Genomic DNA, 17,173 nt, shown 5'->3' with positions numbered 1-17,173 from the left:
CATAGAAACTCCAGTTAAAACACTCAAACAACACACTGTGTGACAGTCTGAAACAAGCACTGTCTGCAACATGCTTTAACATAACCAAAACAGATACTGTTTCAGACCCCTGTTAGTATGTCATGTCAAGACCAGTGCAAGGTCAAAAAAACAAAAAAAACATTAGTTACCCATGAAAAAACCTATAAAGCGGAGACAAAGACAACATGGATACATGAGCAATATCCAGGGTCTACCTGATAAAAATGCATTTGTTTTCACAAATGTGTATTTTCAATGTGTGTACATGCCTGTGTACCCACCTGTCTTTCCTGCTGCTGCTTTCCCGTCTCGTCTCTTGGTTTCTCCATCTTTAGAGGCTGTGAGATCTTGTGGTATTGCAGAAGTCATGTAGTTTATGGTAGACAGCAAAGCTTTAGTGTGCAGCATGAAGTCCAATGAGGAAAACTCCACCTGTGAAATGAAATAAATCAATAACTTAATTAAATTTGTTTCGGAATATAGAAACAAAAAAGACTAAAAGGCCTGTTCACACCAAAGACTATAAAGATAAAGATATAGTTTTAAAAATTATTCTAAATGTAAAAGAATAGCCACACCCCAACTATAATGATAATGGTATAGAGGAACGATATCACTGGAATTAAGATTTTCTTCAAGATGATGAAAGATGAAAAGCATTGACAGCCAATTAGAGTCTAACCAGCTTTAAAGAGCCCAGACATTAAAAGCAAAAGATGACAAAGCTGCTGCTTATAAAAAAACTGAGCAATAGCATTACGTTTGGATGTTAATATAGTTATTTTAATATTTATCGTTCTTGGTATGAACAGGCTTTAATAATGTAATTTTAACAGAAAATATTTTTATACAGGTATGTATTTGATGTACATATATTTTGATAAATACATGTTACTAAATTAAATGCATTTAATTTTTACTAAAAAAAAAATATTTTCATTTTTTATGAATAAATGGATGAATGAATGAATGAATGAATGAATGAATGAATGAATGAATGAATGAATGAATGAATGAATGAATGAATGAATGGATGGATGAATGAATGGATGAATGCATGAATGAATGAATGCGTTTAATTATTGGGAAATGTAAAACTTAAATCATACCTTCAACGTCTGTTCTGTATTATTAAACAAGGTGTGAAAGCTGGGTCCATTCACATCAGCCTAAAAGACACAAAAATGTCATAAAGGCCAGCACAAATTAAACCTTTTTGCTAAAACAACCTATTAAGAGTCTTGTGTTTGATGAGTAAGATGCTCATGCTTACTTTGATGTACTCTACTTTCAAAAGATCAGAGCCATGCTTGTCTGAAGAGGTAATTAGATGAAGTGGCTGATTTTGCGCATCTGAAACACATAAACACAAGAATGAGAGAGAAATCATCCCAGAAACAACAGGAAGTACTTCAAAAGACTAAAAGTTATGCGCGTGAATGTACCTTTTGTCTCACAGTAATCCAGGCTGACCTTGCGCAAGTAAGATGTTACACTGAGATCGAAGGTTCGTATCTTGCCCTCTGCACCCAGTTGACACACACTGAGAGCCAAAACAACATCTTCCTGAGCGGCCTGCCTCGTAAGCTCCAACAACACCTATATACACATATATAGACACATATACATAACTTCACACTGAAACACACAATGGTCAACACAAACATAAACAGGAATCATACACAAAATAGTTGTAATTAACTGATGGAATGAAAGCTCTTGTGCCCACTGATGACAGTACGCCTTTTTAAAAGGAGAGTTTAATGGTGTCAACAAAGTAATGAAGAACGTACCGCTTTGACTTCAAACTGAAACTGCACTTCAGTCAGCTCCTCTAAGGTTGATCTGAGAGAGTCTTCGTCCACAGACTTTTCACTGATGTCTTCGTCAGATTCTGAACACATGCACAATAAGACACAGACTGATACATATGCGCTTATATTATATTATATTATAACAATGAAAAAAATCTGTATAAATATACGAAAGGTGTCTATTTAAAACAAAAAACTAGTGTGGCATTAATTTAATTTAATAAAATTTTTAATTTTCTAAATTAACAAAGTAATTTCTTCTGTGTGAAAGTACATGCGAGTATGAATGAATTCTGACCTGACTCAACAGCATAGGACAGAACTGTGGGGTCTAAACTCAAGACCTTTGGCCTGGCATCAGACAGCGGCATCCTCAACACCTTCTGAAGAATATCATCATTATTATTATACAAATAACAGGAAATTATGAGGGGGGGAAATATATATTTTCCCAATCTGTTTGCTTCCTGTACATGTTCAGAAAGCTCATACTCTCAACCAAAACTAAATGTTTTCTGTGGCAACATTAGGGGAAAATCACCATAATTGATTTTAAACATGGTAAAAGGTGTTAAACGAAGCTGATTGGTTTTTATTGTTGTCAATTGGTAACATTTTTGTAGAAATGTATTTCAAGGAGAAAGTATTTTTTTTTTAATAATTAAAAAAATGAACCCCCTTTTTTCCACTACTGTTTAAAAGTTTGGGGGTCGATAAGATTTTGATTTTTTTTTAAATGAATTTGTATTTATTTAATCAGAAATACATAAAAACAGTAATATTGTGAAGTATAACTTCAATTGTAAACAACTGTTGTTTATTTTAATATATTTAAATGTGTAATTTCTTTCATAATTTCTCCAGTCTTCAGTGTCACGTGATCCTCCAGAAATCATTCAAGTGCCCTGTATTCTCAACAATGTATTCAATGACAACTGCACCTCTTTGCTTAGTAAAATTAGAGAAGATTTAAATCACTGGGACTGATCTCTTGGTTAGGTATAGTGGCTCTTATAAAAATGACTGTTCTCCCCAAGCTCCTGCACCCAATTCAAATGATCCCTATCTAATCGACATATAGACTTGCTTGATGAAGAAGGTTTGATGTCTTGTAAGCAGTTGATACAGCTGTATCAATTATGTGAGCAGGACTTTTTCATTTCTTTACAGATTAGAAGCTATATTCTGAAAAATACATTATTATTATTACATAATAACAGAAGTCTGTCTCCTATAGAAAAAAACTATTTCAGACACCTGGAAAGAAGTCAGTGTGTCTGTTATACAAGGTTCTCAATGCTACTTCTGAGGGAAATGTAGTTCTGAACACTAGACTTGGTTGGGAGAGAGTACTTTTTATTTCTATTAGTGAGGAAGATTGGGGTAGTATCTGGAAGTATTCAATCTATTTCTATTTAAGTTCAATATTGTACATAGTATGCATATCTCACCAAATTATAGACATGCATTCAATAATACCTTCTCTGTGCCTTAAGTGCAAAACAAAAATTGGTGCACTCACGCATTGCCTTTGGTCATGTAATCAGTTATAAATATATTGGGCCAAGATAGTTTCTGAAATGCATCTTTAATAAGGGGGGTACTGGATCCTTTATTTTTATCCTTGGTCTGCCCAATAAATCTTTGACTTTATCAAAAGAAAAAAGACATTTTACTGAAATGGATAACTGACAAGGCTCCGACTAATTTGGGTTGGCAAAAGATTTTGATGGAACTAATTTCACTGGAATACTTAACTTGTCTAGTTAATGGTCAGACAGACCAGTTTTATAGTGTCTGCAGGCCCTATATCAATAATCTAGGGACCGAATTGTCAACTATTCTGTGGAAAGGTTTCCCCAGTTCGTAAGTGAGTACATAATGGGTTTGAGTACATAAAGATGTAATATATCTTTTATTTGTACTCTATAATTGGCCTAGATTAAATGTGCTCATTATTACTTATGCTATGTTTGTTTTGCTTTGTGTGTTTTTTTTTTTTGTGTGTGGGATGAATAGAAAGTTCAAAAGAACAGTATTTATTGGAAATAGAAATCTTTTGTAACATCAAACATATTTGTACAGTTTTTATCAATTTAATGAAATCTTTTGTAACATCAAAAATATTTGTACAGTTTTTATCAATTTAATGTATCCTTGCTGAATAAAGGTATTAATTAAAAATCTTAATGACCCCAAACTTATATTTAATCTATTTTTTTTATCTAGATGATATCTAAAACATCCTTCAACATTTATTTTGCAAAGTAAATTAGTAAGGGCTTTTTCTTGCTTGTTGAGGCAGCAAGTCCACTAATAAGATACAGCACATGGTTCATTGGGTAGAAAGACAGTGAAGCTGATTGTGGATAATGCATTTCCTGAGTTGAGTAATCTGTGGAGACTGAAGCTGCACTGTCACGCTCACAGAGCAAATTCAGAAACTAAATATAAAAGCAAGCAACTCTTTGTTTTGCATTCAGACATAGCACATGACTCTAAAAGCAATAAGCACACAGCAATTCATTTTAGTGTAGAGGCTTGAAATATTCATGGATTTCAGAAAAACAAAAGCAATAGACAATAGTATCAAATACCTGTGGCATCCTACCAAGAAACTACCATTTGTGAGGCATGACTTACTCAGGTGTGAGATGAAGCAACACATCAGCCAATACAGAGTCTGTACTGTCTTTTTTTCATTTGAAGTGTTTTCTGACCTTTGCTGTTGGGCTGCTAGGAGGGGTCGACGTAGTCTGAGGGAGAGGAATACTGTCCACCAGTTCCAGAACACCCTGGATCTTCTGGTCAGAGATCTTCACATGAAGTAATGGCAGCTCCCCTGATACTTTGAACCTAGAAAGGAACAGACGTTAGTGCTTGTGTGAGGATTAAAGGGAGAGTTCACCTAAAAATGACCCCATGATGTATATCCTACGTGTATATGACATTCTTCTTTCAGACAAATAAAATCTGAGTTGCATTTAAAATGTCCTGGCTCTTCCAAGCTTAATAATGGCAGTGAATGGCAGCCATAAATGTGAAGCCCAAAAAAAAAATTATGCATTATAAAAGTAATTCACACGCCTCTGGTAGCATATTTAAAACTTTATAAAGTAAAATATCTAGTTTCCTCCAAACCGCCTTCCATGTTCAACAGCGAGAGGCATTACATTTTCTTTGTATTGCACTTTACATTTGGAACAAATCTCAAAGTGCTACAGTTAAGATAATTTAAAAACTGTAAAATACTAATAGATTTAATATTTAAAAGTCATAAGTTCTCCTAAAAGAAATGTTTTTGGTCCTTTTTTGGTCCATAGTGGTCCATAGTGCTGAGCTTAATCTTGGGAAGATGGAGGCGGTTTGAGTTTGCTGAATGGAGTGAGTGAGTTGTAAGTTAAATACTGAAGGCGGTCCGGCGAAAGCTAGATATTTTACTCAATAAAGTGTTTCCTACACAAACCCATCGATTCACTTCAGAAGGCCTTTATTAACTTCCTGGAGGCATATGGACTCATTTTATAATGGATGTATGCACTTTTTTGGGATTCAAATTTTGGGCTGCCATTTACTGCCATTATAATGACTGTATTCGTCTGAAAGTAGAATGCCATGTATACCTAGGATGGCTTGAGGGTGAGTAAATAGGGGGGGCTATCCCTTTAAGAGAGAAATGCGATAGAGAGCAAATGCTAACCTGGGCATACGGGAATCTTTGTCCACCATACATTTAGCGAGTTGAAGAGTGAAATCCATTGGCTGTAGAATGTGCTGATGGGAGAAGCCTTCAAGACGAGCACTTTTCCATTTCTCTCCTTCAAAAAGAGCCGCCGTTAAAATGAGGTGAATAAAATAGCTTTTTCGGGTAGTTCAGTTCTTTGCTGTGTTTACCTGATTTGCTGTAGAGTATCTGGACACTACGAAGCTCCAATGAATATCTCTCATATGCTCTATCCATGATTTCCTCTATTGATGAGAAACTTGCAGATATCTGCTGATGGCTGCCCTGATCTACGCTGTTCAACTACACACAAACGCACACAAATATACATTCAGACATATTAGCAGAAAGAGTTCTCTCTTAAATACGTTTTTACTTCCCTCCCTCACCTGCAGGTAACCAAAATCAACAATCATCAGGTCTGATTTGCCATCATAGAATCCAGACTTGGGCAGAAGCAAGTAGGAGGGTTTTAGATCAATTCTCAAGTCCAGCACCTTACGGGTTTCAATGATATGGGACAAACCTGGATTCAGATAAAGACAAAGGAAAAAGTATTACAGATGGCACTTGACATACCCTTTCCCAGTGTGACCATTTCTCTAGGAGAATGATGGGGAATGAAGAGAGGGTTACCACTGGCTGTCTTCTCTTTGATCTCCTCAAGTTTGCTGAGTGTTGCTGAGGTGATGACCTCTAGGTCAACTCCTTTCCCAGTCTTAAAGAACTCTGTGATGCTGATGACAGTCAGCTATAAAACAGGTAAATAAATAGTACACTAAAAATACAAGATTTACCTCTTTTAATTATACTTAGTCTAATTATCTAAATAATTTCAATGAATTTATATTAATAATAAACCAATTAATATTAATAAAAACAATTATATTTAGTCAAATTATTTTAATTTCAATCACTTAAATTGTAATTATGCTGCTTGTTGTTTTATTTTATTATATTGTTTTACAAAACATTTAAAAATGCATAACAAAATAAATACATATTTATATAAACAAATACATAATGCAGAATTATCTATATATTTTCATTGTATACTTATATTTAATAAAGTTTAAAAAAGGCATTTAATAGTATGAACACACATATATACAGTATATTTATACATTAATTTAATACATATATAAACACACTCACATACCTTATGTGTGTGCGTGTGTATGTATGTATTAAATGTGTATTTCTTTTTTACTTTATTTAATACAATAAAATAAATATATTTAGATAATTTGAAAAAGTATTTATTTATTTATAAAATGCATTTATTTTAATTAATTACAATTATTAATTATATACATTTAGATGTAATTAAAATGATCTAAATGATTGAAAATGTAGATAATTTTTTAACTTTGTAACAATGTATCATTGTTACAAATTAGACAAATACTTTTTTATATGACATTTGAGTAACTAAATAAAATAAAATATAGCAACAGTTCTAATTTGCTTCCAAAATCCACTTGGTCCAAAAATCCAATAGCTCTGTCCGAAATCAAGGGACAACTACAGTGTGCGTGCACTGGCCTCTTACAGCATCATAGATGATCTCTACTGGCTGTGAATGGACTCTGAGGAGTTGGTCAGCTGGGCTGTCCTCTGGATTGAGCTCAAAGAGCACGCTGAGAAGAGAGGAGTCAGAGCCCCCGACTGACGCTATGAGAGACGGCACTTCCCCCTGCTGCTGCAGACCAGTCACGTACCAGTGCGCTAGTTTAGCCTCCACTCTACATAACACACACACATTTCATATAATTGCACACAATGTATACTGAACCATATCAAGACCAAGCTAACTGAACTCCTAAAGACTCTGTGTACTTTAAATAAGGCCCTATAGGTCAATGCTAAGGGTTTCCCTGTATGTGTTGGTGATAAATACCTGATGGCCTGTGCTCCTGGTCTCTGTGAGATGGATGTACTGAGGTCAATCATTTGCACTTTCAGGATCTCTGGAACGCCAGGCTCCTCTCTGAATGTTACTGAGGTGCTCAACAGCTTGAAGTTGACAATCACAGCTACATACTGCACATATGGTACATAAACATATTTTATTTATCCAAGCTAAAGAGGGTAGGCTTAAAATAAGGTATTTGAAACATCTTTTGCAATATGTTTTAAAAAGGTGAGGTCACATTAGCGAAAGTCCATCGGCGATAGTGTAGCTGTAGCTATGTGCAAAGCACACTCACACAAAAATCACCATCAAAAAATGTCTGTTAGTCAATGGGCTGAATCCACATGACCAAATTGCAAAATGTGTGTAGGGAAGTATTTCGCTCTCAATCAAAAATACTGATCACATAAATTTTTGTAGAAAAGTTTAGATTTCATGAAATGTGACTGCACCCTCACAGTGTTGTACTGTATTTTCCACTCACATGTTTTGGTAGGGCAAGGTTATGTGAGCTCCCGCTGTAGCCAATGGCTGTGTAGAGTTTAGTTTTCTCTTCAGGTGTCATGATGGAATCAAGACCTGATAACAAATACATGTACATTACCACGGTCAAACATTTTTACATCCACATGAAGGCTTTCCACAAGGTTTAGGAGTGTGTTTATGGGAATGTTTGACCATTCTTCTAGAAGAACATTTGTGAGATCAGGCACTGAAGTTAGACACTAAGTTAGACACTAACACTAAGAAAACCTGGCTTGCAGTCTTAGCTCTATTTCATCTCAAAGCTGTTCTGTCGGGTTGGTGTGATTGGAATACATGAATTCAATGATTTGGAGGGGTGTCCCAATACCTTTGGTACAGTATATAGCAATATAGTTTATATCAGAGATAAAACACTTACTCTCAGACTCTTTATCCTCCTCTTCCTCTTTTTTCTTTCCTTCTTTCTTGCCAAAAAAGCTGCTGAAGAAACCACCTCCACCCGGTTTCTGAGTGGCGGCCTTTTTAGCGACCAGCTTCTGCCCTGACCGAATCACCTGTGGAGAGAGAAAGTAAACTTACAATACTACACTGAATATAAAAATCTCAAAATATCAGTAGCTTTCTGTTTTAGTACATGTTGTCATACAGTACCTCCATCTGAATCTGCTGTCTGGCCAATACAATGTTGAACACATCCAGAACTTTCTCCAGCTCCTGGGGGGAAACACGATAAGGTCATTTAAGATTTATCATGCATGATAAATCAACATGATAAAATTAGTTGTATCATTATAAGCTATTTTATCAGCATAACTTGTATGAAAAGTTGAATTAATAAAATACATTTTTGATTTGTTAGTATTTGCATTCATCTGTAGCTAATACCTGGATCTGTTTCTCTGTGTCTTGTTGGACTTTGCCCTGTGTGAGTTTGACTTTGTATGCTGCTTTGTAAGCCTTAAGTGCATGCCTGTGCTTCTTGATGTTGGTCCAGTTCCACATCTGGTTAAAGCGCCTGATATGCACTTCTAGTATACTGTTGATGCTGTATTTCCACCTGACCAATCAAAGGAAATATGTAAGAAACACCAAGCTCCAATTAATCAGCCAATCATCATAAGAAGATCTAATGCACTTACCATTGCCTGGCATTTCTGTGGACTGGAGCATCAGGCCTAAACTTTCGGTATGGGCCGTTCTTCACCATGCAGTCTATAGACTCCAACAGATCCACCATAGACAGGTACTAGAATCACCCCAAAACAACATTGCTGGCTTTCACCCAAGACAATTCACCACTAAATGTATTTATATTATGTCTGTAATGATTTCTTTATCTAGAGAGGTCCTGTAAATTTCCCACAAGCACACTTACATTCAAAAGTTTAGGGTCTGTAAGATTTTTTAAATGTTTTAGAAAGAAGTCTCTTATGTTCACCAAGGCTGCATATATTTAGTCAAAGGGTAGTAAAAACATATAATATTCTTACACTTTAAAATAATAATTTTCTATTTTAATATACAGGATTTAAAATTTTAATTTATTCCATTGATTTATCAGGATCATTACTCCAGTGTTCAATGTTACATGATCCTTCATAAATCATTCTAATATACTAATGGATTCAGTGCTTTTCTTATTATTAAAGTTAAAAACTGTTGTGCTTTCTAATAATTTTGTGGAAACAGCAATAAATGTTTTTCAGTATTATTTGAAATGAAATGAAGTTTAAAAGAACAGCCTTTTACTTTGTAACTATGTAAACGTTTTTACTGTTACTTTAGCTCAATTGCATCTATTCTTACTTAATGAAAAGTATTAATTTCTTTAAAAAGACCCCAAATTTTTGAATGGTAATTTGAGAGTATGCTTAAGACACATGCCATATTGTACCATACCTGAGGCTTGGTCATCTCAATTGCAATGTTCTGAACCTCGAGGTGCAGGTTTGCTTTGGGTGATTTTAGCTCAACTTCAGCATTAGGGTTAATGCACATCCTTGCAGAGGCAAATATGGGTTTGAAAACTGTATGAAGAAAAAAATTTGTTTGTCATGATGTGTGCCACGTGTTATGATGCTAACACTAAGCTGGTCACAAATCCTTTAACCATCAAACCATTAACTGGTAAATGCTCAGTACATTCATATGCATGCTAAATGGAACCGTATTACCAATCTTGACATTTGTGGTTTAACTTTAGTACTTGTATGTATTGAGCTGAAGTAGAAATAGTACACATTGTGATAACTTGAGTTTGTGTGCTATAAGGAGGTGTGTCATGTGTGTAGTTTGAGATCACATAGCCTGTTTAAATAGAAAATCAAAAAGAAACTGTGGCAGGTAACACACACACCCAGAATAATCAGCATGAAAACAATAGGATTTGCAACAGCGAAACAGGATTCATTCTTTACTACTTACAATCTACTATTTACTAATAAGGTTTTCAACATCCACCATGTTGTCATGTCTAATATTGATATTCTTTCTAAAACTCTTCTGTTGAGCACAATACCAAAACATACTGGCAAAGATATACCAATGAGCACAAGGCCAGATAATTATAAATTTGCCATGAACTTTCTGTGGACAAGATAATACGGTAACACTTTAGAATAAGGACTCATTTGTTAACATTAGTTAATGTATTAACTAATATGAACTAATAATTAGCAATACATTTGATACAGTGTTTTTAAAAATCTTTTTTAATTTTAGTTAATAAATAGTCGTTTATTGTTTGTTCAACTTAGTTCACAGCGCATTAACTAATGTTAACAAATACAATGAATTTGATTTTAATAATGTATTAAATGTTGAAATGAACATGAACTAAGATTAATACATTCTGTAGTACTGTTCATTCTAAGTTTATTTTAACTAAAGTAGTGAACTAATGAAACCTTTTTGTAAAGTGTAGTTGATAATACATACTGTATTGATAGTCTCGCAGCTCCTCGTTTTTTGTGCTGATTCCTGCTTTCAGCTTGTCCTGCAAACACAAAAAAACAATATCAAGTGATTTTAGATATATTTTTCAATATGTAAAAATGTTAATACAGCAAAGTTCAAAAGTCTGAGATAACTAATTAAAATGCTTTTTTAGGTTTAAATTATTTTCATATATATGAAGAGTTTAGATGCAAATGCCTCTAAAAGCCACTTTGGTCAAAGATAACGATACAGAGTGAATGCTCTCCGTATGTGTTGTTGAAGTTCATAAAATACTTTCACTTCAAACCCACTAAATCTCAGCCTCAGCCCATTAAGAAGTACCAGTGCTTAGGTAGAAACTTATACATAGGAACCTGACAAAAATGCTTATTGTCAGACAGACTTATATATACACCAATCAGGCATAATTTTATGATCTCTGTCAGGTGAAGGGTATAACATTGATTATTTGATCATGTTATGTGTTAAAAGCAGGAAAAATATGCAAGCGTTAGGATTTGAGCAAGACAGCAAGTTTGACAAGGGCCAAATTGTGATGGCTAGATGACTGGGTCAGAGCATCTCCAAAACTGCAGCTCTTGTGGGGTGTTCCCAGTCTGCAGTGGTCAGTATCTATCAAAAGTGATCCAAGGAAAAAACAGCGGTGAACCAGCGACAGGGTCATGGGCGGCCAAGGTTCATTGATGCACGTGGGAAGCAAAGGCTGGTCTGCGTGGTCCAATCAAACAGATGAGCTAGTAGTTCATGCTGGTTCTGATTTTAAAAAGTATCAGAATACACAGTGCATCGCAGTTTGTTGCGTAAGGGCTGCATAACTGTAGACCAGTCAGGGTGACAATGCTGACCTCTGATCCCCTGCTGTGTCCTCTTTCAGCAGGATAATGCACCCTGCCAGAAATCAAACATGGTTCAGGAATGGTTTGAGGAGCACAACAATAAGTTTGAGGTGTTGGCTTGGCATCCAAATTCCCCAGATCTACATCCAATCGAGCATCTGTGGGATGTGCTGAATAAAACAAGTCCGATCCTTGGACGCCCTACCTCGCAACTCACATCTTACGGTCAGATACCATGCCACACCTTCAGGGATATTGTGGAGTCCATGCCTTGATGGGTCAGGGCTGTTTTGGGAGTAAAAGGGGGACCAACACAATATTAGGAAGGCGGTCGTAATGTTATGCCTGATCAGTGCATTTTAAGTAAGTGGAAAAGCCATCCTCGGCCCTCGCACAATAAGGTTGACAGCTACAATCTTATTATTGAGCAGCACTTTATTTTAGTGTGTATTTAAGGCCTCTTACAAAGTAAGTATATCCACTTGTCTTTATCAGGAAGCATAGCATCCCCCACACAGATTATACAAACCACACCCTCAAACACACCATTAGAAACCAGTCATGACTGCTATACGCTATTTTGCTTAGTTAACTAAATAAACTCTACAAGATATCAAAGCTATCATGCCCATTTAATTAGTAAATGTATTTATTTAGTGTTAATATAAAGCAATTAGAGCTGAAAACTCAAGCAGGCCCTTCTGAGATATAAAATATAGACCAGGGACACTGTAAATACTGTTACTGTAAATACAGATCGACAGATCTAACATTACCAAAGTTTAGATGTTCATATAGTAGGGATTTTAATAGCAGTTAGACAGCACATTCAGGCCTGGACAGTTAGACAAAGCGCATGTGCAGTCTAGTTAGTTATCAGTGTGGGGCAGTCTGTGTTGAGCTGATTGCAAAAACAAGTTCAAATACTGCTTTTGCCTCTCCGAGAGACTGAGAAAGATTAAGAGATTAAAGTGTGTGTAAGAGGGAGAGATTAAAAGATAAAAAACATCACAGCATTTACTTAGATGTCACCAGCCTTGATAAGAGATAAGAGATGAGTCAAACGATGCCTCGAGTCTTCAGACTGACTCACAAACTAACCGTTAGTTAGAGCTTTGAGCTGCTTAGTTAATGTCAACCGATCAAAGACCTTTATCTTCAGTACACACATCACATTCATGATAAACTGCAATCATCAATTTTTCTTTCAGATATGATCATCATAAAATAAGTAAATAAAAGTTCAAATGTATATTTATGCCTTAATGACTTAATATTATGCTTATTAACTGCTAACCAATATGAATTTCAAGCATTTCAAAAAACACAGCAATTCATGTTTCCTGCATGTGCTTCTTCTAAAAAGAAATTTTAGTGGACATAAAAATTTAAATTCTGTCATCATTTACTCACCCTCATGTTGATCCAAACCCATAAGACTTTTGTTCATAATAATAATAATAATTTGTTACATTTATATAGCTCTTTTCTAGACACTCAAAGAGCTTTACATATAGAAGGGGGGAAAAGTCCCCCCCCCCCCACTGAAAGTCCATGCAACTATTCAAAAAGTTGTCGTAAACACAATTCATATGAATGAAGTGGTTTAATCAAGTCTTCTAAAGATACACAATCACTATATGATGAACAAATTTAATTTAGCCTTTTACTCACATTAATCAGCACGCATACATTAAGAACATTAAATATGGGAAATGGGAGCATAACTGTATTTGCTTGATGTGCGAGACTAAATAAAATTGGTTTTGGGAAAGTGCAAACATGCTTGCATGACACACAAGATTAAACCTAGATTATCGAATCTTCACTGGCCTCACAATTCAAATTCTATTACTAATATCAAGCGATTTGTTACAATGCAATATCACGATGCGTTGCATCTTCAGTTGTCAATAAAATTGCACATTGCTACATTTTCGGCAAAGAAATAAAAGCAGTCAGATACATGAACTCTCTTTTTATTTTATCTGCACCAAGATCGACACTTTCTGAATGTAGCAAAAATCTAAAACAACTCAAGTCTGAACACAGCAGACAACAGGAGCCTTTAGAACTAACAAACACTGGTAAATACTAAAAGCGCATGAAACTGTCAGGTAGTTCAATAATGCTCGCTCACACACACACACACACACGCTTGAACATGCACGCACACTTGCATGCACACGCTTGCTCGCATACATACGCTGTAAATGTTAAAATAGTGGGTGCAATTTTTATTACTCGCTTTTGTGTTTTGCCTCCCTCCGTCATTTCATGCTAGTGCGAGAACCGCATATGCGACGAATGACGTCAGAGAAACGTCAGTAGGCTATAATCAATTATGGTCTATTAATGCATAGATGTATAATCATCTATGTCTGCATTACAGTGCATTGTAGAAACAATTAATTTCAACATCCCTATCTACTTGGAATTTTGTTTGTTGGAAACATGAACTGAATTTAGAAATCCTTTTAAAATAAAATATTTTGCATTTAATAAACTTTTTTTTTTATATAAAGACAGCATTTGGAGTAGGGTGCATGCAAAATAATCTGAATCCAAATGCCTTTGCTTTTATTTTTAGTGTACACAAATAAATAAAGACACAAATAAATATATTTTATAATTATGTCTTGAACTCATCTGCATGGATAAAAATGGAGTATTGTGAGTTGTTGCCTGCACCTTCGTCGGACAGAGAGGGTTAATACATACACTGTAAAAAATTATATGTTCAATAAGTTATGACAACATATGTATTTACATTGTTTTAACTCATCAAAATACGTTAAGAAATGTTAAACTTTTTTTATTAGATATACAAGATGTAACTAATTTTTTTTAAGTTAGTTTAACATAATTTAAGTTGAAATAACAAACATCCAAGTCCATTGTACTACAAAAGTTCAAAATTTGCCTTTTTTTACATAATTACATATTGAGTGAAAATTTAATTTCATGGTTTAAATATTAGCCTATAAGCTAATATAGCTTATATGTTTATATGTTTTATTACACTTTTCATATGTTTAATATGAAAAGTGAGCAGCATAAGATAGCTACCATATTATAAGATGCACAATATGTCTGAAGTACGGAGTGGGGTTAGACACGATTTTGACCACAATTTTTCATGTTTTGTTTTTAGAAATTCTCTCTTTATTTTGATCAATGTTTAGTCAATATTTGCTGGTATACTTAATAAAAATAAGAAGCAAATCAAGAATGCCGGCGTACGTAACGAACCCACTGGCCTGTTTCCAGTGAAGCTGAAATTATAGTCTTTCTGTTTTTAATACATCTTAAATATATGTCTTACAGGCCTATGGATAGTTACGATATTCATGGTTACACCGGGGTCCGTCAAAATTACCAGTGGTCCATTTAGAAGATGGCGATCTGTTATGAACTGTAAGCTACATCAATAACATACAAAAATGTTGTGCTTTGTGCACTGCCACTGATACAGGCAGCGGAAGATTACGCTGAGCTTCTGCTTTTCACTTTTTGGAAGTGTGACAAAGGCACATATGCTTTATAAATTCTCTAATGTGAATAAAGGCATATTTTGTACACATCATACAACACATGTCCTTATTAGGAGAAAATATGTTGTTTTAACGAGAAAATTATGTTGTTTTTACGACATATTTCGTTATTACGAAAAAAGATGTAGTTAAAACGACATAAGATCTCGTTATTACGAGAAAAGAAGTAGTTAAAACGGCCTAAGATCTCTTTATTACAAGAAAATTGTGTTTAAAAAAAAAATATGTATCACCTTGCGGTTCAGGACTTCCATACTATCAACAGTTCAGTTAAGCTTCCATTTATCATATCTGATGTGCTCAGTGCATGTGCATTAATCAATGTGAATACATGAATAAAAATTTTAATTAAATTGGTTCATCGCATAAAGCTACTGTGTCATATGACTTTCATATTCAGAAGACTTGGCTTAAACCACTATATTTATTTTATAAAAAATCCTTTCACTTTTCTTTAATTCCTTCCTATTCTAGTTTGTGATACTCCAAACAATGTCTGAAACTTTGTATTTTGAGCAATTTGCGTTTATTCGTATATGACGAATCACTTCCTCTATTTCTCATTTGTAAGTCGCTTTGGATAAAAAATAATAATAAATGTAAATAAATTACTTTTACAATGTCTTTGCTTTAGCGGACGGAAAAGTTACATAGTGCAGCTTTAATAGTGTTTCCCAACCTTTTTTCAGTCATGGCAGCCTTTGAAAATTTCAAAGAACATTTTGAACATTTTGTGGCACCCCCTCGCATATGTTATGCTAGGGGTGTAACTGTACAGATTACTCACGGTTCGGTTTGTATCACGGTTTTAGGTTCACGGTTTCAGTACGGTTCGGTATTTGCTAAGTTCAGGGAAAAAAGGACTAATAAAAAATAAATAAAAATAAGAACAAATAACTTAAATTTAGGCAGCAGCACAAATGTACTGTGCTGTTTAAATAAAAACTGTTTAAATGAAAGATTAATCCTTATTAAACTTACAAAACCTATTTTGAGCAATCAAAAGCAGTGAGTGATTTCCTTAACTTTTGTTTGACATTAAACAAACAGTAGTAAATGCTACTGCCCCTTTAAGACCTCATGCAAGGATATGCATCGTCTTTCTCGACTCAATAAAGTTCACTTAAGGCATATTCAGACTATGTGTGCTAGGATACTTATCAAGATGGACATGTTGACTTTTTGTGTAAGTTTGTCCGTTCAAGTGCAAGACTTAAAAAGAGAACTCAATATTTGCTCGCTGTGAGACGTGTGCACGGTTTCGGATGAGTTCACCCTATTGAGTGCACAGAGACAGATGTTCTTACAGCGTGCGCATTCTCATTCGCGTCTTCTGGCGAATATACCCATGTGATGATGACGACGAAAATGACTGGTCATACGGCAGCACTCGCATGCACTGAACACAATTTACAAAGAGAGACCGTTTTGCCCACATTTGTCTTTTATTATCGCTGTTGTTGTAGTGTATAACTGAGCCAGCACGTGGCCATCGACAGAAACATAAATAAAGCATTATTTGGAAGTCACAACCCATATTAAAGATGTGTCATCAGATGTGAGATGAACAGCGGTGCAAGTGCGAGCCAGCACCTTTTACACGGCACCCCTGCTCACGTTAGACGGCACCCCAGTTGGGAAACGTTGTGCTAGATGGCACCTATTCAAAACAAAGGTGTAGTTTGATGACGCCAAGTTTGAGTGCAGAATCTTGGAACATGTGGTCTGCACCTCACAGCTGGTGGAAAAGGATCAGGATAGGACTCAGGCAGAAATCACTTTCATGGATGTGGTTATTAACGTTACTGTAGTATAAAGCTCACTTACTCAGCGCCGGACAGCACGGTGAAATCAGTAAATTGGCG

General features: G+C 35.1%; 1 protein-coding gene across 7 annotated transcripts in view; it reads right to left on the bottom strand.

The window, feature by feature from the left end:
• Positions 1-17,173, bottom strand: part of vps13c (vacuolar protein sorting 13 homolog C) — a 64,343-nt gene that overhangs the window by 34,518 nt on the left and 12,652 nt on the right. For 6 of the 7 annotated variants that reach the window (XM_067442325.1, XM_067442351.1, XM_067442343.1 and 3 more), the window contains 20 exons: positions 10,898-10,955; positions 9,860-9,987; positions 9,100-9,206; positions 8,846-9,017; positions 8,612-8,674; positions 8,379-8,514; positions 7,959-8,053; positions 7,460-7,602; positions 7,112-7,304; positions 6,196-6,310; positions 5,949-6,085; positions 5,730-5,862; positions 5,536-5,653; positions 4,556-4,691; positions 2,134-2,218; positions 1,815-1,915; positions 1,467-1,620; positions 1,295-1,374; positions 1,131-1,190; positions 303-453 (listed from right to left, as the gene is read on the bottom strand). In XM_067442325.1, the coding sequence (XP_067298426.1) occupies positions 303-453; positions 1,131-1,190; positions 1,295-1,374; positions 1,467-1,620; positions 1,815-1,915; positions 2,134-2,218; positions 4,556-4,691; positions 5,536-5,653; positions 5,730-5,862; positions 5,949-6,085; positions 6,196-6,310; positions 7,112-7,304; positions 7,460-7,602; positions 7,959-8,053; positions 8,379-8,514; positions 8,612-8,674; positions 8,846-9,017; positions 9,100-9,206; positions 9,860-9,987; positions 10,898-10,955 (2,365 nt within the window). The remainder of the gene's footprint in view (positions 1-302; positions 454-1,130; positions 1,191-1,294; positions 1,375-1,466; positions 1,621-1,814; positions 1,916-2,133; positions 2,219-4,555; positions 4,692-5,535; positions 5,654-5,729; positions 5,863-5,948; positions 6,086-6,195; positions 6,311-7,111; positions 7,305-7,459; positions 7,603-7,958; positions 8,054-8,378; positions 8,515-8,611; positions 8,675-8,845; positions 9,018-9,099; positions 9,207-9,859; positions 9,988-10,897; positions 10,956-17,173) is intronic. The other variant, XM_067442335.1, reaches the window with a different exon arrangement.

The sequence above is a fragment of the Pseudorasbora parva genome, chromosome 1 (genome assembly GCF_024679245.1).
Source record: "Pseudorasbora parva isolate DD20220531a chromosome 1, ASM2467924v1, whole genome shotgun sequence".
NCBI lineage: Eukaryota > Metazoa > Chordata > Actinopteri > Cypriniformes > Gobionidae > Pseudorasbora > Pseudorasbora parva.
The sequence above is the reverse complement of the archived record's forward strand: the minus strand, read 5'-3'. Positions and strand labels throughout refer to the sequence as shown.